We start from the raw sequence: 23,072 nt of genomic DNA on the forward strand, positions 1-23,072 counted from the left end.
TAAATGCATGCCCTGCTAACTTCCAAGTGTCACCCTGCAAAGAGCAGCACTTCCTGCAGTCTGGTAGAACATGTTGTCAGACTGGAAACCTCTCAGCAGCTGTACAAGGATTCCCTCACGTGGTCGTGGCCCATCAGCTCTGCCAGTAAACAGCTGCAGCTTTGGCCCAGCACAGCCACCAAAGGTATTTGAGTGGGAAGAGACAGTGAAAAAGTGAGTGCAATAATTTAACAGCATCTCAAACTAAGCAGACTTATTAAAATATCAAATCAATATCACATCAGATTGATCTCACCACAGGTATATATTGCAGTCTTCAGGGTTAAGATGTACAACTCCTATTAAACATGAACTAAAATAATCAGTGTCACTTAAATGATCTTTTTGAGTTATGTGCAGATAATCCATGTTTATGATCTGTGGGAGTATACATCACTTAGGACACTACCAAGTTTAGCTTTTTTGATGGAGGACTTTTTTAGGTTCCAAGTAAATGATGGTGGGAGAATACATAAGTCCATACTAAAGAAAAAGACAGTGCTCATATATATTCTCTTCTTTCTTCTCTTTATTCTGACAGTCTTAGGAAAAGGTACATGTAACAGATGTCTGTTTCCAGGACAAGATTCCAATTCAGACAATATCAAGTCAAGGCCAGGCCTGGTTTGTGCTCTGCAGTTAGGAGGGGCAAAAAGAAGAAATGATAAAGAAAATTAGAATGCAAACTTGAGTTCAAAGTCTTGCTTTGTAAGTGGTACCAAAAACCTTAAGTCAAAATATTTAAGCAAACTGAACCTCTTTCTCCCTTCTCCCTCTCCTTCCCTTGCCCATGCTTGAAATTAAGGTCGCCTTTCGTCTTGTTAGGGTTTGTAGTGTCAAAGGAAGAGCTGTGGTTAACAACCTGAAGTTGTCAGTGTAAGGATGGAAAATTGCCTGACTGTATCTGAACTGCTTTCCTTTCTAAAAAGCCAGGGAACACCCAGACACACAGCTTACCTGAATCTCCTGGGAGGAGATGCAGCATTGTGTGGTAGTCTATCTAAACTGTCTCATCATGTTCTGCCAAGGAAAAAAGATTTATGGGATTGATCACCAAGTCTTAATTATGCACTGTTAACCAAACACAATGCCTAAGGAAGTCCACTTCATCCTTTTTTCCTGCCCTTACACCCACTTCTCTGTATGCCAGTCACCACTCAGTCAGATCTCCTGTCTATTACTCAATCCAGGACTTGGTTGCTGTCTTGGCCATAGGCTTTAAGTATTTCCATACCTGAGAACTTCAGATCTTAACCCCAATTGTTAGAGGTATACAAAGATTCAGCTACATGCCTGCCATTCTATTTCAAACTTCTTTCGATCGTAGGTGGGCTTACAGTCTGTAATCCTTTTCAAAAGTGCCTGATTTTCCATAGTGATGGCCATTATTTTTTTGTTCTTCTTGTTACTCTGTGACCTGTATGTAGAAATGAACACATTTATAACAACAAATGGGAGAGGATGTGTGTAAAAAGCAACTCTTCCTTCCCACCCGCACAGCTGGAGGGAAGATACCTTCTCTGAAAGTCTATGTTCCAACAATCCACACTCGCTGGCCCTCGTTGGATGGCAGCAAGGTTCTCCATGAGCCTCTCATTGTCTCTTTCAATCTGACTGATTCGCTTTTGATCCTTCTGTGCAAGAGAAAGTTTGCAATGCTGTTCTCATGAGACTCTTTCCTGGGCTGGCTCTCACTCTTAATGCTGCCCATGTATGTTTAAAAACAAACACCTAAATTCTGTGCTCAACCATATCCCCAAACCACCCAGGCTCTGTAGCTGTGCTTTGTCACTGCTTCCTTGTTTTCCACTCCCAACACTCTCTATTATGTATTACATAAATAAACTTGATGTGAAAGCAGCAACACATTCTTTTTCTTGCCCTTACCCTTCATCATGTTAATTCTGTGACCCTGTTCTATGTGTTCCTGCAGACTCCCTGCTACCTGAAGTACTGTTATCACACAGATGTAGGGTTATAAGTACCTGAATCTTCCTCAGGTTAACAAACTGCCAGCTCTGTGCATGCTGAGATGTTTTATCCATGCAATGTCCTGCTTGAAAGCCACAGGAAAAAAGAAAACAGAAAAAACTGAAGTGAAAACAGGTTTTGTGATGTTACCGTGCCCTGAATCCCTCCATGCAGCCTTTCTCTGGTCAGCAACCCAAGTCAGACAGCCCACAGCAGCCAGCTTTGTCTTTTCACTGCTCTTAGACTATGCTGACATGCTTTTACCCACATCCACCAGCACAAGAAAACACCTTTCTTCTCTCCATTCTCCTCCTCAACCCCAGTAAAGTATAGGGAAGTGACCACCTCAATGGCCTGGCACCAGAACACCACCACAACCAGCAGGGGCCATTTTACACCTCGCAGATCAGCATTTATCTCACCCTGCTCCCATATGTCCCACCTGTTTCTGTGCCTTTCTTTGAGTTGCCATGGCCTCCCATCTTCCTATCTTGGCTTTCCAGTCTGTTTTTGGTGGTTGTGCTCTTGCTTGCAGCTGTACTTGGAGATTCCAGACTTTGAATTATGACACGCTCTGCTCATACACAATAGGATTCCATCTCTTTGTGAGATGCTTTCAGTATGCACACCCAGCTGCTGTAGGTGAAACTTCTGCTCTTAGAAGTGGATATGAATGAACATTATTTCACAGGGGTGTTTTAAAGACAAACAAGGATGTGGGTATAAGAACTCCTTCAGCTGGCTTTGAGCAAATGTTTCCACTGATGAAGCCATCAATAGAATCTGTCATCACCTTCCTCAGACTGATTGCAGCAGAGGTCAAATGGGACCCATTGCAAGACAAAGACAAACAGATGTAAAAACCCAATTGAAGGCACTTTATTCTCTTGTGACAATTTCTCCTGCATGATTTTCACAGATGGAAACAGCCAAATTCTTTGTCAAATGCCAAAAGCATACTATATAAGTAGTATGATTTACTAGTAACAAATCTGAGTTATCAGAAAAAGCATTACGTTGATACCTGGAGATATCAGCTGTGTGTTACAGAGAGATACCGTACTTTGTTAATGAATAGAAGAGTATTTTGTTAATCAGTTTGATATCAAATCTACCCCATTGTGGCAGGTCAAATAAGGCACGGAGCAGCTCCCAAAATCCCTCAGTATATTCTTCTGAACTGCACTCAGTTTGGGCAGAACAAGCACCTGCAAGCTTAAGAAAGTGGGCAGTATGCAGTGCATGTGCTTTTCTCTTGCTGTGGTGGTTCCTTTAGCTGGACTCCCTTCTTCTCTGTGCTTTTATCCAAAAGATTTGGTGTCTGCAGGATCTTTATCACTAGTTCCTCAAAGGCATGTTGGACTCCATCCTGTGTTTTGGCACTGGTCTCTGTGGGCAGGGAGAAAAAAGGGGGGAAGAAAAAAAATCAAAGGCTTCATCTTATTTGCAAGAACTCCAGTCTCTAAGACTGTGAGTTTAGCAAAATGACCTTAAAAAATATAGAAAATGTCAATATAGAAAATGTATGAAGGAATCTCACTATCAGAAAGAAAAGCACTTTGAATTAAAGAACAACACATGAGCAATCCATGAACATACATGTTTTTGGCACGGTTACATACCTATATACATACCTATATACATACCTATATACATACCTATATACATACCCATATACATACCTATATACAGACCCATATACATACCTATATACATACCTATAAACAACAGCGAGCGTTTCTTAGCAAACTGAAGTCCCTCTTTTCTCTCTACTTCCCGATCAGGCTGCAGAGATGAATGAAGAACACGACTCAATTGAGCTATATTGGCAAGTTTAAGGAAGTCCCTGGAAAAGCAGCACTGTGGAAGTGAAGTTTTGCTGGAAAGAAAGAAAAAGTCTATAAAATCCCATAGCAGCCAGCAGCTGGATATCCCTTACTCTACAGTCAGCTTAAAAGCATTAAGGTAGTATTGGTGTTAGGCAGAGCCAATGGAGTGTTAAGCTAAAGAGCAGCAACACTGAATCAGCATGAACTACTCAATGCAGATACACTAAGAATTTCAATTGCCTACTCTCACTGTTTGCCCTTAATAGGATCTCTCTCATTAATTGCATCTCTCCTTCTCAAGTGAGGCAGCAAAAGGAGCCTGCCCAGCCTGAGATCCAGAGCCTATCACCTCCTCACACAAGAAATGCGATCGTTTCAGAGCTCATTTCACATTAATACTGTCTCATGATTGAGTCATCTGCAGAGGAGTGTAAGGCAATGCATTTCTCAACTGACCTTATCAGTCTTATTGCCAACTAACATCTTCACAGTGTTGCTATTGGTGGTATATATTTCCAGCTCCTTCAGCCAGCTCTCTAGGCCTGTGAAAGTGTCTTTCCTTGTAACATCATACACTGGTAAAGGAAGAAAAGGAGCTTAGGAGCTGCAGTCTTGGTCTGCATTGTGGCTCTGAGGCCAGTCATTCCTTCAGTCCCCTTTTGCAAGGCCTTGTACTATTAGATTGGAAGACCAAGCTTCCTACAGCCCCATCTCCCTCCCATACTCCTCCTACCTAAAACAATCCCTTGAGTTCCTCGGTAATAACTGGGATTCAGGGTCCTAAAGCGCTCTTGGCCCGCTGTGTCCTGAGGGGAAAAAGAAAACGAAACACACACAAACAGCAAAAAAACAGCAATAAAAACAAGTTTTATTTAATGATTGCTAAGTTATGTCCCGAATACTCAAACCCACAAACAATAAAGAGGCAACTTAGTTCAGGTTATGCTTACTAAGCGGGTTATACTCCAGTGTATCCACGAGCACACAGATACTAAAGTCAAAGCCTCTCCTTTACTTTGATGCTTGGTACATTCATCAAAGCCTTTATTTAACACTCTCCAAGCACCAGTTTTCCCTTCCAGCTCATCAGCAGCCTCTCCCAATGGTTGTTATTGCTGTAAAGCACCTTTTACCAGCTACACAACCTGCAGAGGTTTCCATTCCACAGCAAAGAGGCACATCCCTGTGTGGTTATGAGGTTTCCTATTGCCCCCAGCAAGGCTCTGCTCAGAACACAGCCAACACACGCAGTACCAGCCCCTATAGGAGACCACTATGTTCCCACACCTGCCCTATATCAAACCTACCCATATTGCAAGCTGCACCGTGTGGCCATTCACCACCATCTTCTTCACTTTAAAATCAACACCTAAGATGCAAAATAAGATAGGGAAGGCTGTGGGATGTGGAAGAAGAGGGGTGTCTGCAGCTCCTCACTGCCATCCCCCCATGGGATGGCTCCTCACAGCCCCCATCCCCTCGCACCCAGTGTCCCTTCATAGCACTCCCTATCCCCCCACAGCACCCTATGCCCTCCCAGCACTCCCCATCCCCATACACCCAGTGTACCCTCATAGCACTCCCTGTCCCCCCACTGACCCTATATCACACCCAATATCACCCCAAAACCCCACAGCCCCCATTCCCTCACATCCCCCCCCATCTCGGCTCACATATGGTCGGTTTCAGGTTCGGCTCGAAGGAACCTTCAGCGAACCTCAGCAGGAGGCTGCAGGAACACAACACCGGCACTCAGCATTGAGATACACAGCGAGGAGCTGCAAGTCCAACATCGACCCGACCCAACCCGACCCGGTCCGGCCCCACCTGGACTTCCCTACGGCGCTGTCTCCGATCAGGATCAGCTTCACGGTGATGCCGTTACCGTCCATGTTCATCCCGGTACCCGCACAGTGCCCGCTGTCGGTCCGCTCCGGCGGAGCAGCTACTCCAACTCCTCCCCTCGACCGGGCGGTACCGGGCGGGGCGGAACGGGGCGGAACCGATCAGCGGAGCTAACGGGGCTGTACGTACGGCTTGGCCTGGCCATGTCCGATTACAGGATCTCGGTAGAGGAGCTGAACGATCTCCTGGCGAACGGCAGCGGTTGTTACAGCCTGCCCAGCGCTCACAGCAACGAGGTGGTGCCGCGCATCCACGTGGGGAACGCGTGAGTGCGCCGGGCTGGGGCCGGGCCGAGGTGGGCGGCCCACGAGGGGCTGCGAGCGACGGGAGGGGCCCCCCGGCTGCCCCCAGGGCACCCCCAGCCTCCCTAGGGAGCTACGGGGACCGGCAGGGCTTGGCAAGCTATAGGGCCCGAGCACGGCGCTATACGGGCTCCTATGGCACCCAGCGGGTGCTGCCCATAAATGGTACCTGCTGCAGAACCCGGCTGAGGGTGGAGGGGTTGAAGTGCAACTCAGAGCTTAGGAGTGAGACACGTCCGTCCCGTGCTGGGTTTGAAGTTTCTGATTTCTTCTAAGTCCTTCTAATATTGGGGCATTTATTGGTGTTTGTAAAGTGTAGGAGGCAAAAGGACATGGACAGCTTCTTATCAGCGGTCTCTATAGACAGGACAAGGGGAAATGGGCACAAACTGGAGCATGGGAAGTTCCGCACCAACATGCAAAAGAACTTCATGGTGAGGGTGATGGAGCCCTGGAATTAGGTGGTGGGGTATCCTTTTACAGAGATATTCCAGCCCCATATGGATGCCAACCTGTGCAGCCTGATGTAGGGGGCTGTTTGTACAGGGGGTTGGACTCAGTGAAGGTCCCTTCCAACCCTTGCAGTTCTGTGATTCCCCTTTTCCTTCCTATCCTTGCCCACAGTTATCCAAGGGTCGAGATGACAGGGCAGCAGTAGCTGTTGTGCACACAGAGCTGCTCAGGCCCCGTGTCTGCAGTGCATTCCTGTATCCCATTCTGCTCCAGCATCTGCTCGTGTCAGCTCTGTGCTCAGCTCACGTCTCCATTTCAGCCTTCACTGCACAAACATTAGGATCTCTGTGGAGCTGCTGTATGGGGGGGGAGCAGGAGAATAAGGCGATGCAGTTGTTTGCTCTGACAAACCTCCACGCTCTGGCTTGGAGGGATCAAGCACTGCCTGCAATGTGAGGCTGCTCCCACAGCTACCAAGGGCAGGGATTTGATAACAGAGAATATACGGAGTAATGACATCCACAAAGAGTTTTACCTACGAACGACTCATCCTTGGGTAAAAGTAACAGTGCTGAGACATTCAGGAGGGTGAGACTGAATGGGGTCACAGCGTGGGATGGCAATTTGTCTATCAAGTGCCACGTCTCCCATAGAAGGTATCAGTAATGCAGACACAGAGGTGAAATGACAAAGAGAGCTTTTGTGTAGCACAGCAGACAGGTTGTAAACTTCCATAGCGATCAAAGAGTTCTGAAGATGAGTCAAAGTGTAACATCGCTAAAACAAGGACTATTAGATTCGTTCACACAAGTGTGTTTTTCAAGCAGACAATTCAGATGATATCAGAAGTACAAATAATTTCCTATCACTGCCAAAATCAGGATGCAGTTGAGTGTAACCTTGTAGTCAATGAGCGGAACAGCTGGACAGAATGCATCTTCACCAGGCTTGCAGAGCACATAGCTGGGTTTTCTGGCTGTTTAAATGTGTATGGTCAACCCACAAAGCAATTCTTGGGGCTCAAAGTGCAGTAAGGAATCTGAAAGGCATTCTCCCCAAATTAACATTAAATTGAGTGGCGAAGGAGCAATTTAGTGAGAACATAACAGTAGAAAACTGTGCTGTCGGGCAGTTCTTGCTCCATATTATAGATGTGGCTTATTTGCTTGGGTGAGTGGATGCAAAGCAGGTTCACATTGATCCCAAACATGATCAGATATGCATTGCTCCTTGTGCCATGTGCTCACTGCATTAAGCAGAGGGACTCACAGGTGCATTAACACATGATAGGGTGATGGGTGATGGTGTTTTGGCCTTGCTCTGTAGTATTTACTCCTGCATTGCAAGCAGAATTCCCTGGGCACTGACACTTGTCCCCTGGCACAGATGATGTCCTGCCAGATGGAAAAGATCTGTCAACATTTGTTTGGGTAATGAAGTCTTTACAAATGCTTGGCCCCTTGCCGCAGTTGTTTTGGCACCGAGAGGAGATGGAGAAACTTCACTCATGCATAAGGATTCGTGCATAAGGATAACCTAAGGGGTGAACGATCATTGGGAGAAAAGGAATGCTCTGCTCTACATGTTCACGTAGCCTTGAATTGGGTGAAAACCATCCCATGCAACCACACAGTGTGATAACATATATCTTACTTTCTGTGTTTCAAAATGCTTCTGAGAAGGAGCGTTGGTGGCTTCCAGCAGAGGCTGTTTGTAACTGGTTCTTAAATTAACATATGGTTAATTATGGTTATGGTTAATCATAGCGTTTCTGTTATCTCCTATATTTTCTTAGTAAGGTCAGAATTGAATGATCTGGGTTAGAAGTGCCATAGTAGGGAGTGGAGGATTGAAGCCCAGTGTTCTCTGTTCAGCTGTCAGCCAGGAAAGGAGCATTCTCTGACACACAAGTAGTGACCAAAGCCCTAAATATTTCTGCTTGTCAAATCTTTAGCTAATTTGAGTATATTTAGCATCCCTGAGTGGAAAAAATGAAAGCTTTTGGTTATCAGTAGCTTTTGGGGACATCATCAATACTGAGACACCAAGTTCTAATCATTTTCTTGACACTTTTTATCACGCAGGTTCATAGCCAAGAACATAATGAAGCTGCAGCGCCTGGGGATAACCCATGTTCTGAATGCAGCAGAGGGGAAGTCATTCATGCATGTGAACACTAATGCAGAATTCTATGAAGGCACAGGCATCACATACCATGGCATTAAAGCTAACGATACGCAGGAGTTTAACCTCAGTCGATATTTTGAGGAGGCAGCTGATTTTATTGAGAAAGCACTTTCCCAGAAGGATGGTAAGGCAAACTGAAATGTCTTTCTGCCTTATTTTCTGTACGCTGCTTTAGCTCTTTATTTCACTGCTTAAAATGGTTCTTTGCTCAGATTTTCAGCTGGACAGGGAAGCCGGTGATTCGGATCAAGTCTTGGCATCAAAGATACCTGAATACTCAATTAAACTTCTTAGTCATCTCTCTGTGTATGTGGACCTCCAGTGTATGTTAAGGGGAAGGCTGTCATTTTAGGGATGACTTTGCATAGTGAAACAGCAGCTGCATCCTGAAGTAGTGGCTGGCTGGCAAGACATGTCCTTATTATTCCTTAGAAAAGCCTAGAAAGTGAATACAGGATCTAAAAGTAGTTGAAAGGCAATAATGATGCCAGGTAATGCATTGCTGAACTTGCTGTATGTTTGCTTTCTAAATATACGGTAAGGATAGAGACTGCCTCTATGATCTTATTATATGTGACAATTACATTAGGCCCTGGGATTCCAGGGAGGCTGGAGATGATATGTGAAATGCTGTTGGTTGCCACATTTCCATACAGTATTTCCACAGAGCAGAAATCCTAGGGCATAGTGCAGTGGGCCAGACAGTGCTTCAGCTCTGACTATTGCAGCATACCACTCATTTCTACATAGGCTTCATTTCTTTCTTGCTTCGTGACTAAATGTGAACAAAGAGGAATGAGAACTCCCACAGTTCCAGTTGTTCTTTCCCTCAAGTGGGTGAAAGAGGAGCTGGATTTGTGATGTTCCCTTACCAGAAATAAAGGCCTTTTAACCTTTGTTTTGGTAAAACACGAGAAGTTAAATGACAGCAATTAGTTCTATGATACAGGCTGCAGTTGGAAGAAGTGTTTAGCAACGCCAGCTGTGCTGTGTCTGTGCCCACCAACTTCAGCTAATCTGATCAGAATTGATAGCAGCAATTCTCCTGTGTCATTCTTCCAGTCTAAATATTGCCTCCCATGACCACTGCTGTTTTCCAACCGTGGTAAACAAGAGAACTTCGTAGCTGGGTGATGGTGGAGCCAGGTTTAAGTTTAACTCCCTGCTTAAATACAATAGGGGGTTTTGGACAGTGTAGAGCAAAAGCAAATTGATGAGGGATGCAGAACTGTTCTCTCCTGCAGTTTCATTTTAGCTTAGTTGCATTAGGTTCTGGAGGGGAGCAAAGAGAAGGCAGGGCTGCTTTACCTGGGGCAGCCCAGGAGTCTCACTGCCTTTCACAGAGGAAAGCCAGAAACCCTTTTGCTTCTGACTGTAGAGAGGAAGTCAGTTCTCTTCTACATGCTTAAGAATCTTTGAATCCTGCTAATTCATGGCTGCAGGCTGTCAGGAAATGTAAAGAATTAATTGTTTTTAGCTGTCCAACTCGCTTCTGATTAGAGGTTTGCCTCGAGCTGAGCGGAATATGCAGCTCGAGGCAAATATGGTAACATGCTTCCGTGGCCTCAGCAAGTCTATGTGTGGTTCATCTGTTCTGTGGTCTCGGGAAAGAATTTGCTCTGGAGGGGAAGCCTGGGGTTGTATTTTGTGTCTGGAAAAGCAGGGCAAAGAGGAAGCAGCTGAGAAGCAATAAAAATGAGTTAGGTCTCTCAGGGGGAGCAGCAGCCTGTTTAATTATTGTTGGATGCCAACTGTCAGCATTTTTCCAGTAAACATGGGAATAATTTCCCTAATCAGCTGGAAGCTTTTCATTGGTGCTGCCCTAAGGTAGTTCTGCTTCTTGTTACTGCATAATTAGTGGTTTCTTTTACTTGAGTGTTAGTGTGATTCATAAAGAGCCAGACAAGCAGCCAGGTATGATCCAGCACGGAGTTATCATGGGAACTGACAGCAATGCAGACAGAAAGGTGGGTGTCTTTGAAGAGATACGGTACATAACAAACAGCATCTGTGTTAATCAGTGCATCATCGATTTGTGCTGGTTGGTACCTGGTCATCCTTGAGTACAGGACATTCTCAAATAGAGATTGGAGAAGTATAGATAGGTGCAGGCCAGCCTCTATAACACAGCAGCAATGTAGAACTATTTATTCTGCATAATCCACAATGACAGAATGACAGCATCAAGTTGGACGTATCTCCATCAGAATTCCCAGTTTCGAGTACTGAAGGACTGATTGTTGCGCTTTGTTTCATGCTGCATTTCCATCATATGTTCCATTATAACCCAACTGTTCTGACCTGTTTTCCCTGCAGGACAAGTGTTTGTGCATTGCCGTGAGGGCTACAGCCGTTCTCCTACGCTGGTCATCGCCTACCTCATGCTTCGCCAGAACATGGATGTCAAGTCTGCTTTGGTCACTGTCCGGCAAAAGAGAGAGATTGGCCCTAATGATGGCTTTCTAAGGCAGCTTTGTCAGCTAAACGAGCAGTTAGTGAAGGAAGGCAAAGTGAAGCCCTGAAATAGAACGCCAGTAGTATTCATGGGTGTTTCTCAAACCATCAGAGGATGCATTAAGTGCTTTAGATTCCTAACCCCCAACCGCCAAGCTAAGTCACGTCTGAGGGAGACAGAATTCCTGCTCCTGTCTAGTGAAAGGATCTTTCTCAACCTGTTGGGTTTGGCTTTCGAGATGGCACAACGTTGTGTGTGTGTCGCTTGTTGGAGTTGTTGCAATAAAGAGGTGTCTTTAGAGGGGTCACTGCGGTGAGAACAGCTGCTCACACATATTTCAGAGCCCCCTTTGCAGGCTTTATAACATGCTTTGCATTGACATCGCATTGCCTCATTCAAGCTTTGTATTTGATTCCACCAGAGCACTGTTTGCCGAGTGCCCCCATACATCTCTCACTCTTCATTGAAATACTGTGTTTTTCTAAAGCTTCTTTTTCATGCACGCAGGTGCCTGGAGTTTGAGTGTAGGAGCTTCAAGGAATGGAGCAGCATATATGCAAATACACAGATGCACTCTTATAAGAAGAAGTATGCAGTGTTGTGTTCAGTGTGGATATATGCAATACACAGTGTGTGGTAGTAAAGCCATTCAGAGCCTGACCTTGATGCACACTGTATTTCCAAGACTATTTGTACCACTTGCTGTAGTGATCGACGTGAAACGGTCTGATATTAAAGTTTATTTTTGATTATAAACTCACACTCTAAAGAAAACGTGGACTGAGTGTTGAGAAATGAACTCCAGCAAGGGAAGAAGAATGGCTGTACTTAGGAGTGCTTGAACTGGGTGTATGATCAAGTATCAGAATGGAATGGCTTCTGAGGTTTGTATTGAACCACAGCCCCCCTGTCCTTCTGCTGTTTATTAATATAGAATGGCCAAATCATATCTACAGATTCCTCCCAGCATCGTAGTACAGCAGATGTGCTTACAGAGCGTTTTGTTGGTACACTCGGACTTGAATTATTTGCATGGCTCCGTTCAATAGAAAACAGACGTCGTTACGTGCCACCTGGAACAGGAAGCATTTCCTTTCTGTTAAAATAAATCATACCTTGATTCTGCTGGACGTGCAGATGAGATGAGTCATTGCAATGATGGGAGAGGGAGCTTTGATTACAGGATGCTCCAGTGGGTCTGTGTGTCCCTGTCAGTTACTGCAGTGCTGTTAATGCAAAGGATCTCCCTCTGCAGCCTCAGAATGAGCTACCAGAACCCTGCGAGGTTTGTGTTCCCTTTTTTAGCTGTGCTTTAATGCAGGTCTAGATTTCATATCCTAATGCTGATTTAACTGGAAGCATTTGTATGAATAATCCAAAGCCAGTTTGTGTATTCATCTCGCTGTTAAAAAAAATCATAGGACAGACATGGTTAAGCTTATTGAACAAACATTTTGTAACATGAGGGTGGAGGGGAATAAAGAAGACGCCGTTACCAATTGCTTTAAAGCACTGAAACAATAGGTCCTGCGGTAAGGAACTGATAGATGACTCAGAAAGGATGTTATTTTAGCAGTATTTGAGGCTAAGCAGGGACTGTAAAATCCATATCTATCATAGAACAAAGGTAGGTGCCATGTCAAATCCAGCACAGTGGAAGAGATGCAGCAGTTTGGGTTTTTCGTGCTCAGAGTTGGGAGGAGAGGGGGAGAGGAGCTCTTATCTTACAGCAAGGAACAAAGGATGTTCAGATAGATGATCATCCTTCTGAAATGATGATATATGCAAAAATGAAGCTGTCTTATAGCTCCTGCTGAGCTGCATCTCCCAGCCATGAGCACCCAGGGGAATTTTCTGACTCAGAATTTCCATCCAAAGCAAAAAATGGTGTTTTCTGAGCGCCGTCCTCATCCTTTGCACTGTTGGCAATGACAGGCTTGTGTCTAATGGGCTCTTCTGAGCTGTAAGTAATTCAAGGCCAGGCTGGATGTGGCTCTGGGCAGCCTGGGCTGGTGGTTGGCAACCCTGCACATAGCAGGGGGTTGAAACTGGATGAGCATTGTGGGCCTTTGCAACCCAGGCCATTATGATTCTATGATAATACTCAGTGCTTTCCAAGAGGGCATTGCAATTGGACGCACTTAGCAAAGTTGTTTCAAAATCAGAGTTAACAACACCCAAAGGCCAGACTGGCAGCTGTAACACGTTGTGTTGTAATTCCCTTTAAGCTCATACTGGGCACAATTTCCTCCTAAAGATGTGTATATCTGGCTTACCTCCCAGTGCCAGGACACAGATCGAAGCGCAGTCTGTGTGTGCTCCTTGAGCTGGACCACCACTCACATCCAACCCATCCTCCTCCTGCTGAGCAAGGCAAGAACAGCACACAACATATTAGCAGTGTTCCTCAGCAAAGCATTCCCACTTCTGTCATGCAGAACTAACTGGAAGCAGTGGTTGGCTTTGGTCATAGCCCTGAGGAGCATCCAGGGGGGTTGCAGGTGAGAATGAGTGTCATTACTCCTCATACAGCAAATGCATCCCATGTATGACATTACAATGCAGAACCCAATGCATTTGCTGTTGCTTTTTCATTAGGAGTTGGATTTGGAGGTCTACAACACCATTCTGAAACTACTGTTGACATCTATACATGATATGAAGGTTAAACTAGCATTGATACCAGCTCCCTTCTCTTTATCTGACACATTCTTGTATACCTGGAGCTCAAAACCTCCTTTTTAAATGTAAATAGTGGTAAATATACCTACATGTATATATGGGAACAAAGAGAGTTGTGAGAAGGTTTGATGGCATTGACCTGACATTAAGCTGGTGGCTGAGCTGCTGCCTTACAGAGCTGGTTGTGTTTAGTTACTGTGTGTAACTTTTGAATGGACAATGATTATATTCCAATTTTTATTCTTTGGACAACATATTCATTACTTTTGTTTTGGAAACAAGCCCTGTAAGTGGAAGTTGGGGGAGTAATTCAGCTGAGGGCTTTTGGGTTAGTTTTTGTTGCTTTTTTTTTTCCTTCTCTGTATTTTAATTCCATGCCAAGGTAGCTGGCCAGCTGACTCACCAGATGGAGCTGTAGGCTCATCGTTCCCCACTCAGCAATCCTCATTCCATCCCTGACCAAAGCTGTTATGTGGATCTGATATCTTGGCACCAGCAAGGCAAGCAGGCAGAACCATTCAGCAGCACATTTGCTGATCTCTGCTGGGAAAACAATACGGCTCCATTTGCACTTGATGACTTAGAGGAGTCCATGCTGTAGCATTGGGGCTGGTGGGTGAAGAAGGAATAAAATGGCTCTGCAGGATCCCTGGGAGAGAAGAGGGTTTGAGCATGGGTGGCTCAGCAGCAATTTGGGGAGAGGACTGCTTGGGAAGCAAGGAAGTCCTTCAGAAAGTGAATTCCTGGGGCAACATTTTACATCATGGACCAAATCTCATTGAGCTCAGGTTGTGCACATCCCTGAGGGTCTGGATGCCCCACAGAACACCCCCACCCCCTTGATCCAGGGAGGGCCCTGCTAAGCACCAGAAGTGACACAAGCCAGAACTGACTGCAAGAACTGGATTATGCAGTTGCCTTCAAGATTGACAACAGGACACAAAGTCCAGAGCCCAGAAAGCAGCAGCCAGGGATTCAGGATGAGGACACAATGCCAATTTACACCCTCTACCTGCACCCCAGTCATGTTCTGGAAGCACAGAAGCAAATTCCTGATCCTTAGCAAGGCCAAGGGGATATTTTTTCAGCTCTCATTATAGCAAACCCAAACTCAGCGCACTCTCAAAGTGTCCCTTGGTAGAAATCACAAACATTTGTTGGTTTTTTTTTTCATTTTGTGCTTCCTTAACAGAGCAAAAATCAATTGTTCCTGGGGGGCTGCAGCCTGAACCGTTCCTGCTTGCTGTGCTGTGAGCAGACAAGCAGCTACAGGACATGGAAGAATGTGTTTGTAGTTAAGGAATCTGAACGTCCCTGGGATTCTTTTCTTGCTGCTGTCAGGCTGCCCTCGCTGAGGTTTTGTGCCAGAGGCGAAGTGCAGCTTCTCATTTTCACCTTCAGAGTTTTCCTTGCTGCTTCTCCGTGCAGGATAAAGGTTCAGGTAGTTAAGAGGGGGCATCATTCAAGTGCTTAGAGAAACCTTAAGAAAAACCTTACATCTTTTACTGACAATACATTGCCATGAATGCACTTCATGATCCCTTTCCATGAATGCCCTTTTGGAAATACACTCTGTGCAGAAATTAATACAAACTGAGCTTTGATAGGCAAAGATAAGCCATTCTGAACGTATTTGAATAGGGTAAGTATCATAGAATGACTTAGGTTGGAGGGGACCCCAAGGAACATCAAGTTCCAACCCCTCACCACAGGCAGGGCCACCAACCTCCACATTTAATACCAGCCCAAGTTACCCAGGGCCCCATCCAACCTGGCCTTGGACACCCCCAGGAATGGGGGGGCATCCACAGCCTCTCTGGGCAGCTGTTCCAGCACCTCACCACTCTCTCTATGAAGATCTTCCCCCGAGGAGCAGATATCAGGGCTAATTGACGATGGACTCTCCCATTCATCCCTTGGCTGCTTTCTGTTGTGCCACGTGCTGTCCTAAGTCACTTTGGAGAAGGTCTCTGTGCTGGTTGCTCACAACACACCGACAGTTTGGTTCCCATCATCCTTACTTCTGAAACAATTAAAGAAACAAAAGAAATCACACGGCTCCATTGTAAGACTCACAAGTGGAGCTCAAGAGGTCGTCACATACAATTTCAAGCATAACTCATTAAGCAACGTAGCCCAACTTGTTTTCAAAGGAAGATCAAACCAAGAGCTAGAAAACCTGCATGATTTCCAAGCTGGTGTCTGTCTCTTCTTCAGAATACATTTTCCCTCAGTGGGTGCTCCTATGGTGCTCCAACACAACATCCCTTGCTGGTGCATCTGAGAACCAAAAGCATTATTTGGAACTGAGAAAAATGACAATCAGAATAACCTTTGCAATGCCTTAGAATTTGGGTTTCTGATGTCTGTGAGAGCATCATTAACTTTGCTTTGGGTAGAAGAGTTGTTCTTAATGGAAGAAATGCAGCCCTGCTGCTGCAGCCCATTGCACGGAGCAGTGAGGCTGAAGCTCCTCCAGCTCAGCACACAAACGCCTCCGCTGTGCGTGTCTGGAGGTGTGGAAGGGCAAAGAGGTGAAATGCCCTCAGGTCATCACCGCTGTTCGGATGGATTATTTATCATCAGGGTCACCCCCATGGTGGAGCACATCTCCGCTTCACGTTTGGTGACACCTGTTTTCTATGCCAGGGCAGGGGAATGGCTGGAATGGAATGCAAGCCTTAGGTAACGAGTTCCCTACAGGAACAGGGGGAAAACCAGACAGCCCCGACTGCTCCCACCCCTCACAGAGTGAGGCTGTTATTGACATTCCGAGTAATCTCTCAAATTGCTGAAGCTCAGTGAATCACTTTGGAATCTCTTCTACATACACAAGGATGGATGCGACAGACGTTGCAGGAATAAACACAAGTGTCCTTCGCTGCTCTGAGTGCACATTCGCTTTCAGTAGCTGCAATGAGCTCAGCACAGGGTCTGATCTCACTGAAGGGCTCTTCCTGATTGGTGTATTTAGCCTGACAGCATCTGTAAACACCATAGAAATATTTGTGGCCTTGAGATGCAGAAATCACCCAACTGTCCCCATTATCATCACAAGGAGAAAGAATAGCATAAATGGGATTTTGGAACGTGATGCATTAATAACACTTAGGCATAGCTGGGCATAAGGGCATCAGCTCTCTCTTTTTCTTAGTTGCATCATGCATAGGAACCAGCCTGCCCACGTTCTTGTGTTTAAAATAATCTCAAGTGCTGCACCCAACCCTTGTGCAAAACATCAGCAGAAGGAGCAGAGTGCAGCGATCCCACAGTGCATGCACTGAAAAGAAGGGAGGAAAGAAAGAAGAGGGTGAGCACCTCAGAAAGCAGCATCTGTCTGCTTGCCCCGACAGCTGATTCCTATTAAATAAAGCAGCTTCATATTTAGGAAGGAAGCTCTTCCCTGTTTCTTTGGGTGCGTTTGTGACATCAAATGTCAGACCCCAAAGCCTAAAGAGAAAGTGGGGCTGCAGTGCACGCTGCTCCCTTCAATCCACACTGCTGCCAGACGCACAAAAAAGCCCAACAACATGAGGAGTTTTTAGGTGGAAGTTGTAGAGTCCTGTCAACCAAACCACCCCCACGCACCCGTTCTATTTCACACTGACAAAAGCTGAGATGAATGAGTTGCTGTCTGGCCCTTCCCACTTTGGACAGCCATTGGCTGGCTTGGTTCTAAAAAGGATTTAAAAAAGGGGAATGATTTGCCTGTGCCTGGGAACTGAGGCTGTCAGGGTGCTGAGGAGCTGACCCATAGGCTGTCACCATGCAGATCTCCTGGGCTGTGTGCTCTGTCTGCGTCCTCATCCAAATCGCATCCCGGGTGGCTGGAGGGTGGCAAGTGTTCAAAAACGATGCGACAGAAATCATCCCTGAGATCACTGAAAACACAGAGACCCCAATGGAGCAGATTTACAGCAACAACAACACGATGAACCAGGCAAAGCACGGGGGAAGGCACATACAGCAAGCTCCGGACCCTAATGGTAAGACAAATCATATTAGATTGCTGTTTTGGGGACCCTAACAGTGTGCAAGAGATTAAGCGTTATCAGAACCTTTTTCTTTCTAGTCAGATAGGTGTGGAAGGGAATTAAAGACTGATTTCTTGGTATTGAGGAGGAATTGGGGTGGTGGGGTCTGAGACCCCCAGCAGAAGTGGTGCTGGGTGAGCTGGGTGAGCTGTGCTGCTCCACGTCCTTTGCTGACAGTGGATTTTCAGCTGGATTGCAGGAGGCAACAGGAGTCAGAGCACTTCCAATTGGAATTCATGCCCAAATGAATGGGAGGGAACCCTCTTTGGCAGAGGTTTGGAAGTAGGTTGGCTACTTCATAGGTTTACTGCCTTTAACCAAAAGTCTGATGTTCACAATGATGTGAAACACCAGCTCTGGGAGGAGGGATGGAAGGCAGAGGGAGCAAAGGAGTTTTAGAGGGAGTACCCCTGGAAATAGGGCAAACTCAGTCCTTCAAACCTACATTTGGCTGTCAAACGCACATAGCATCCCCATCACAGGGGTCAGAAGGGGCCTCTGGAGGTTAAAAATCAGATAATATTTTAAAAACCACAACTAATAATATTTCTAAGTGCTGTTCTGTAGGGTCTGAAATCCCCCAAAGGGAGCACTGTGCTTCCTGCAGGCAGCCCCACATCCCCCACTCAAGGCAGGTTAGTTCAGTTACATCTGCAAATCCTCATTTGGAGCCTCTGGCTGCTCTGATGTCCATTGGGGTCCATCCCACTGAAATACAATGGGGTTTGGGGTGAAAAGGAGGGAGTGAAGGGTATTTACTGCCTGAAGTGTGGGAATTCCATAGCACTACTGTGTTCCCCCACCTGGAATGTTAGCTCATGGTCATTTAAGAAACTCTTCCCTTCTGCAGAAGAGTTTAAATCTGGAGGGAACCTCTGAGGTCAATAGAGTTGAACCAGAGCAATTGAGAAGGCTTTCCCCATGGTAAATGAAGCCAGTGGAACTCCCCATAGAGTAAGCCCTGGTGTTGGGCATTCCCTGAGCTCACTGCTCACCAACACAGCCCTGTGTGGGATTTGCCTTGTGATGGGAGTGGACATGGATTCATCAACCTGTTCATGGTGATTCGAGGGTCTCACAGCTAGAGCAACCTCAGGGTTTTTGGAGACATCAAACCCCTCATTCAAGGTGAATGAAGTGCAGTGAGGTTGGGTTAGAAGAGACCTTACAGCTCATCCAGTTCTTGTCATGGGCTGGGTGCCCCCCAGAAGCTCAAGCAGCCCACTGCCCATCCATGGCAATGGGCACCTACAGTGATGGGGCACCCACAGCTCTGGGCAGCAGTGACAGTGTCTCATCACCCTCTAAGCAAAGAATTTCCTCCTCTCACCTGATTTAAATCTTCCCTCTTTAGTTTAAAACCAATTTCCCTTGTCCTGTCACACTATCAGACCATGTAAAAGTCACTCTCCATCTTTTTTGAGCCCCCTTTAAGTAGTAGAAGGCCACAATGAAGTCTCCTCACAGCCTTCTCCAGTCCATACAAGCCCAACTCTCAATCTGACTCCATAGGAGAGGTGCTCCAACCTCTGAGCAACCCCATGACCACCTCTAGATCTGCTCCAAGACCTCCACATCCTTCTCAACTCTGAGGGCTCAGAGCTGATGGCTCCGAGTTCCCCTCCTTGTGGATGGGAAGGCAGCAGTCACACACTAACACCCATCTCCTTTGCAGATGTCTCCGACTTCAGCTGCAGAGAGATGCGCATCACCCGCTACATAACAGAGGGGCCGTGCCGCAGCCTGAAGCCCGTGAAGGAGCTGGTGTGCTCGGGGCAGTGTGTCCCATCCCACCTCCTTCCCAATTCCATTGGCAGAGGGAAGTGGTGGAGGCAGAACTCCCCGGATTACCGCTGCATCCCAGCTCATACCCGCACTCAGCGCATCCAGATGGAGTGTCCCGACGGTGAGACTCGGACTTACAAATTCCGAGCTGTCACAGCCTGCAAGTGCAAACGCTACACTCGATACCACAACCAGTCCGAGCTGAAGGACTTTGGGAAGGAGCCTGTCAGGCCACAGAAGAACAAGAAGTCACGTCTGTCCCGAGCCAGGAGCAGCAAACCGAGCCAGCATGAGCTGGAAAATGCCTATTAGGAGGTTGTGCCAAGTGATGCAGCCCAGCAGCTCTGGATATTTTATACCATATACAATGGCACGCACAGGCTGAGCACAAGGGTCTGACTGCAGGAGGTTCCAATTCCTTCTGCTACGCTGGGTCTAAGGCTCACATAGTCAAAATCCATCAGATGATAATGGTTATGGTCTGATAAGAGAATGAGATAAAGCGAGCTGGTGGGAGCTACATTCAGTCTGAAAGGAGGGGACACAGTGGGGATCAGCATGAGGCCACCTGGTTTGTACGAGGAGAGGGAGGCGAGGCTGTTAGGGTGACAGACATATCACACCTGGTTAGGAGTCATTCTGCTTGCTGGATGCAGAAGGAATGCCACATTCCTTTCCCTTTTCTGAGTCCCATGGTGCAGGACAAGCAGGGTGAGGCCCTGCACTCCCAATGGGTTGGGGGTGTTAGGGATGGGGAGGTTGGGGCTGGGTCTCAGCTGGAGCCAGGCTACCAGAAGTGAACATCCCCTGCCAGGTGTCCTCATGCCCCAGTGGTTTCCTCCAAGAAAGAAAACCAAAATATGACATTTGTGCTCTCACAGGCGTGACCAATCTGTGTCACACTTCTAATTAGAATGCTGTAGGGTCAACAGGTTCAGAACGGAGAGCTGACAACCAAATCATCCTATTAAAAAATAGGAGCAAGGGTTTGGTTTAGGACCAGTTAAGTGAGTTCTCCTAAGGGAAGCAGTTTTACTAAATGGATGCTCCTCTCAAGCAAGATAAGCAAGATGTTTGTCCTATAAACAGCTAATTGTGTGCACAGTTTAACATAAAAAGATACTGATTAGTCCTTATTTCTTAGTACACAACTGACTTTAGTATCAACCTAGATATCTCAATGTACATTACATATTCTGTAGACTTTGAATTACGTGGCCATACACCTTGTAGAGCTGAGACTGTGCAAGCCCAGTTCTGGGAGGAGGGTTCTGCATGAGAAGTGGGCCTCTGCTAAACTGAGAGTCATGAATTCCTTTAGAAGAGTCTTTGGTGTGTGCAGTGTCTTCAGTTTGACAGCAACTGTACTGAACTTCTCAACATTCAGACTAAAGTTTGTGTTTTCCATTAAAGAATATTACTGGGAAGCAAATAGCCACACACTGTACATATCCTGTAGAAGCGCTAGGCCTAGTATCAGGTGAACACAGATCATATAAACGATGGCCATTTGCCATATTGATTATAGATTCTGCAGTTATTTTGTGTGGGATCAGATATCTAGAGAGAAAAGCTATTGTTTCAAAGAGTGAATTATGTATTTATTTTGTCTAAAAAATTATTTATGCAACGTTTTCCCTTGTAGAGAAGTTATACTGCTTGAAAAATGTTAGTCTGTCATTGTGAATTTTAAATACATTGGTAATAAAGTAGAAACAATGATTAATTATGGGAAGACTCATTGATTTTCAGCTGCAGTACGGAGCTGTTTGCTGTAAAGGCAGTGAAATACAGAACTGGAGCTCGGCTCCAGCCTGGGGCATGCATTTCTATGATACAGAGCACCGAGATCCTTAATTTCCAATTAATAAATGACACATCTTTGAGGGTACTCTATATTTGAGTTTCTCACCCCTGGGCATGATACTCCTCATGCAAACATCATCTTGGGCAGATGCGGAGCTCAGAGTCCCAATTCACCATATTCATTTCTACTCCCCAGGGTAAGAACAGCTCAGCAGACTCAGCTCCCCACCTCCTCCCAATAACACTGATTCACAGTCTGATAATCCCATCAAAAAACACAAGAATGCCACCGACTTTCAATCAAGAAATCTTGATTGAGATCTGATTAGATTCATAAAGGTTGGAAAAGACCTCTCAGATCAGGAAAAGTCCCACTCCAACCCATTTGCCTTTCATACCAAATCTATACACTCCCAGTTCTTCCCAAACAGAAGTATCCATACCACACCCAGAGGAAAACATTGGAAACACCATTTTCATGGGCTAACCTTGAACTGAGGAAGCATTCCTGGGCACACGGCACCCATAGGACAAACTCAGAGTAACATACACTCCCAATGGTCTTTTGTAAGGCCCAAACACACCTGTTATCTTCAGTGAAAGATAACCTCACAGGCAGCTAAAATCCACCAGGTGTCAATGGTTCCACTTGAAATTGGGCTCTATAATTACAATGAGTTTCACTCCATCCATCCCAGACTCAGCAAGAGCTCCACAGCCTCACCCAAGGAAATCAGCCCTGAGAAACAAAGGTGGAAAAGCAGAAGGAACAATCACATACTGCCTTAGCCACATGGCATCAACTTGTAATTAACCTGTTGCACTCAATGAGCAAAGTATATGGGAGTACAGAATGACTTTTCTGTAGCAAACAGGTCTTAAATTAATATGGAACATTTTTACACATAGCTTGAGCTTGGATTGAACGTAGTGTACATCTGAACAGACTGAAAGCCCCAGCTCCTCACTGAACCACAAACCCAAGTTCTTGCATCTCCCTGCTGAAGGCTTCTGCATCGGGCTGAGCTTCTGGCATCAGCCTTCAGGTTGAGCTTTTATTTCTCCACTGCCTTCCAGGCAACTTAAGATGTGCTCCCAGCCAAGGAATTAAAGTGTATTTATTTAGTGGTTATCAAGCCCCTAAATTGAACAGGCATCTTTATCACGTTGCCAACAATTTAATGCTTGTGGCATGAGGTTAGTTCGACCTGCTCAGCTCTGACTAAATAAATAAGTGAAGTCATCCTTCATTCAGGCTACCAGATTCTTTGGTGCAAACACTTCCCTTATGAGACGTCTTGGGACATAGTGGCTCCTCTGACACTATTTCCATCTGGATTAGATTCTCTAATCTCTCCTTCCTTCCTTCCTCCCATCTATTTCCTTCCCTTTCACTATAAAGTGGCCACTATTTAACACTGATGTTCTCCGTCTTTTAGAATGGGATGGGTATTATTTTTTTCAAACCAGAAATAAAGCTTAATTTAAGGTAATTACTCTTCCATTTGGAGGGTTTTGCTATTTGCAGGGCCTTATTTCTTTATTTTTTTTTTCCTAGTCAAACTTGGTATTTCTGGGTGGCTGCACACAGAAGCGTTGCTCTCAGGAAACCAAGGGGAGAAGG

General features: G+C 45.8%; 4 protein-coding genes and 2 long non-coding RNA genes across 16 annotated transcripts; 3 read left to right on the forward strand and 3 right to left on the reverse strand.

Annotated features, from left to right (window-relative positions):
• Positions 1 to 75: 75 nt before the first annotated feature.
• Positions 76 to 3,891, forward strand: LOC146752239 (uncharacterized). 2 transcript variants are annotated; one of them, XR_014940828.1, is made up of 2 exons: positions 76 to 213; positions 3,795 to 3,891. It is a non-coding gene; the product is annotated as an uncharacterized LOC146752239 (long non-coding RNA). The 2 variants fall into 2 exon arrangements; XR_014940829.1 differs by lacking the exon at positions 76 to 213 and adding an exon at positions 617 to 747.
• On the reverse strand, positions 239 to 3,401 carry CFAP97D1 (CFAP97 domain containing 1). 2 transcript variants are annotated; one of them, XM_085532527.1, is made up of 6 exons: positions 2,453 to 3,401; positions 2,025 to 2,092; positions 1,555 to 1,673; positions 1,333 to 1,456; positions 997 to 1,059; positions 239 to 672 (listed from the first exon to the last, which is right to left on the reverse strand). In XM_085532527.1, the coding sequence occupies exons 1-5, from the start codon at positions 2,490 to 2,492 to the stop codon at positions 1,036 to 1,038; spliced, it is 375 nt and encodes a 124-aa protein (XP_085388653.1). In that variant the 5' UTR covers positions 2,493 to 3,401; the 3' UTR covers positions 239 to 672; positions 997 to 1,035. The 2 variants fall into 2 exon arrangements, with proteins under 2 accessions (XP_085388653.1, XP_015741252.3); XM_015885766.3 differs by having other exon boundaries at positions 2,025 to 2,095; positions 2,453 to 2,761.
• Positions 2,868 to 5,764, reverse strand: LOC107325173 (ras-related protein Rab-18-B-like). Of its 8 annotated transcripts, none has more exons than XR_014940822.1 (7): positions 5,667 to 5,764; positions 5,513 to 5,568; positions 5,147 to 5,208; positions 4,573 to 4,645; positions 4,296 to 4,414; positions 3,729 to 3,889; positions 2,868 to 3,399 (listed from the first exon to the last, which is right to left on the reverse strand). XR_014940822.1 is itself a non-coding variant. In XM_085532524.1 (7 exons), the coding sequence occupies exons 1-7, from the start codon at positions 5,735 to 5,737 to the stop codon at positions 3,227 to 3,229; spliced, it is 621 nt and encodes a 206-aa protein (XP_085388650.1). In that variant the 5' UTR covers positions 5,738 to 5,764; the 3' UTR covers positions 2,868 to 3,226. The 8 variants fall into 8 exon arrangements, 2 of the variants coding, with proteins under 2 accessions (XP_085388650.1, XP_085388649.1); XR_014940823.1 differs by having other exon boundaries at positions 3,717 to 3,889; XM_085532524.1 differs by having other exon boundaries at positions 3,729 to 3,795.
• A 119-nt stretch (positions 5,765 to 5,883) lies between these two features.
• Positions 5,884 to 12,271, forward strand: DUSP3 (dual specificity phosphatase 3). Of its 2 annotated transcripts, none has more exons than XM_015885768.3 (3): positions 5,884 to 6,009; positions 8,584 to 8,810; positions 11,003 to 12,271. In XM_015885768.3, exons 1-3 carry the CDS (start codon positions 5,888 to 5,890, stop codon positions 11,206 to 11,208), a joined length of 555 nt encoding a protein of 184 aa, XP_015741254.1. In that variant the 5' UTR covers positions 5,884 to 5,887; the 3' UTR covers positions 11,209 to 12,271. The 2 variants fall into 2 exon arrangements, with proteins under 2 accessions (XP_015741254.1, XP_085388652.1); XM_085532526.1 differs by having other exon boundaries at positions 5,884 to 5,980.
• LOC146752240 (uncharacterized) lies at positions 11,535 to 13,507 on the reverse strand. The gene is made up of 2 exons (XR_014940830.1): positions 13,418 to 13,507; positions 11,535 to 12,543 (listed from the first exon to the last, which is right to left on the reverse strand). It is a non-coding gene; the product is annotated as an uncharacterized LOC146752240 (long non-coding RNA).
• Positions 13,508 to 17,539: 4,032 nt separating this feature from the next.
• On the forward strand, positions 17,540 to 21,368 carry SOST (sclerostin). Its single transcript, XM_015885554.3, has 2 exons — positions 17,540 to 17,809; positions 19,533 to 21,368. The coding sequence occupies exons 1-2, from the start codon at positions 17,590 to 17,592 to the stop codon at positions 19,952 to 19,954; spliced, it is 642 nt and encodes a 213-aa protein (XP_015741040.1). The 5' UTR covers positions 17,540 to 17,589; the 3' UTR covers positions 19,955 to 21,368.
• Positions 21,369 to 23,072: the final 1,704 nt, after the last annotated feature.

The sequence above is a fragment of the Coturnix japonica genome, unplaced genomic scaffold (genome assembly GCF_054131305.1).
Source record: "Coturnix japonica strain WE unplaced genomic scaffold, WE-NBRP24 Scf049, whole genome shotgun sequence".
In the NCBI taxonomy this organism is placed as follows: Eukaryota; Metazoa; Chordata; class Aves; order Galliformes; family Phasianidae; genus Coturnix; species Coturnix japonica.

What these genes read in the sequence shown, in the direction of transcription:
- CFAP97D1 (XM_015885766.3), bottom strand. Translation starts at nt 2,492, where the DNA reads ATGGGAGGCCATGGCAACTCAAAGAAAGGCACAGAAACAG. An exon ending in TTAACCTGAGGAAGATTCAG is followed by an intron (nt 1,674 to 2,024) that starts GTACTTATAACC and finishes TCTCTTGCACAG; the next exon opens with AAGGATCAAAAGCGAATCAG. An exon ending in AGTTTGAAATAGAATGGCAG is followed by an intron (nt 1,060 to 1,332) that starts GCATGTAGCTGA and finishes TTTCCTTGGCAG; the next exon opens with AACATGATGAGACAGTTTAG.
- LOC107325173 (XM_085532523.1), bottom strand. Translation starts at nt 5,737, where the DNA reads ATGAACATGGACGGTAACGGCATCACCGTGAAGCTGATCCTGATCGGA. An exon ending in GAACCTGAAACCGACCATAT is followed by an intron (nt 5,209 to 5,512) that starts GTGAGCCGAGAT and finishes TTTGCATCTTAG; the next exon opens with GTGTTGATTTTAAAGTGAAG. An exon ending in TTGGCAATAAGACTGATAAG is followed by an intron (nt 3,796 to 4,295) that starts GTCAGTTGAGAA and finishes TCATCTCTGCAG; the next exon opens with CCTGATCGGGAAGTAGAGAG.
- DUSP3 (XM_015885768.3), top strand. Translation starts at nt 5,888, where the DNA reads ATGTCCGATTACAGGATCTCGGTAGAGGAGCTGAACGATCTCCTGGCG. An exon ending in CGCATCCACGTGGGGAACGC is followed by an intron (nt 6,010 to 8,583) that starts GTGAGTGCGCCG and finishes TTTATCACGCAG; the next exon opens with GTTCATAGCCAAGAACATAA. An exon ending in AGCACTTTCCCAGAAGGATG is followed by an intron (nt 8,811 to 11,002) that starts GTAAGGCAAACT and finishes TTTTCCCTGCAG; the next exon opens with GACAAGTGTTTGTGCATTGC.
- SOST (XM_015885554.3), top strand. Translation starts at nt 17,590, where the DNA reads ATGCAGATCTCCTGGGCTGTGTGCTCTGTCTGCGTCCTCATCCAAATC. An exon ending in GCAAGCTCCGGACCCTAATG is followed by an intron (nt 17,810 to 19,532) that starts GTAAGACAAATC and finishes TCTCCTTTGCAG; the next exon opens with ATGTCTCCGACTTCAGCTGC.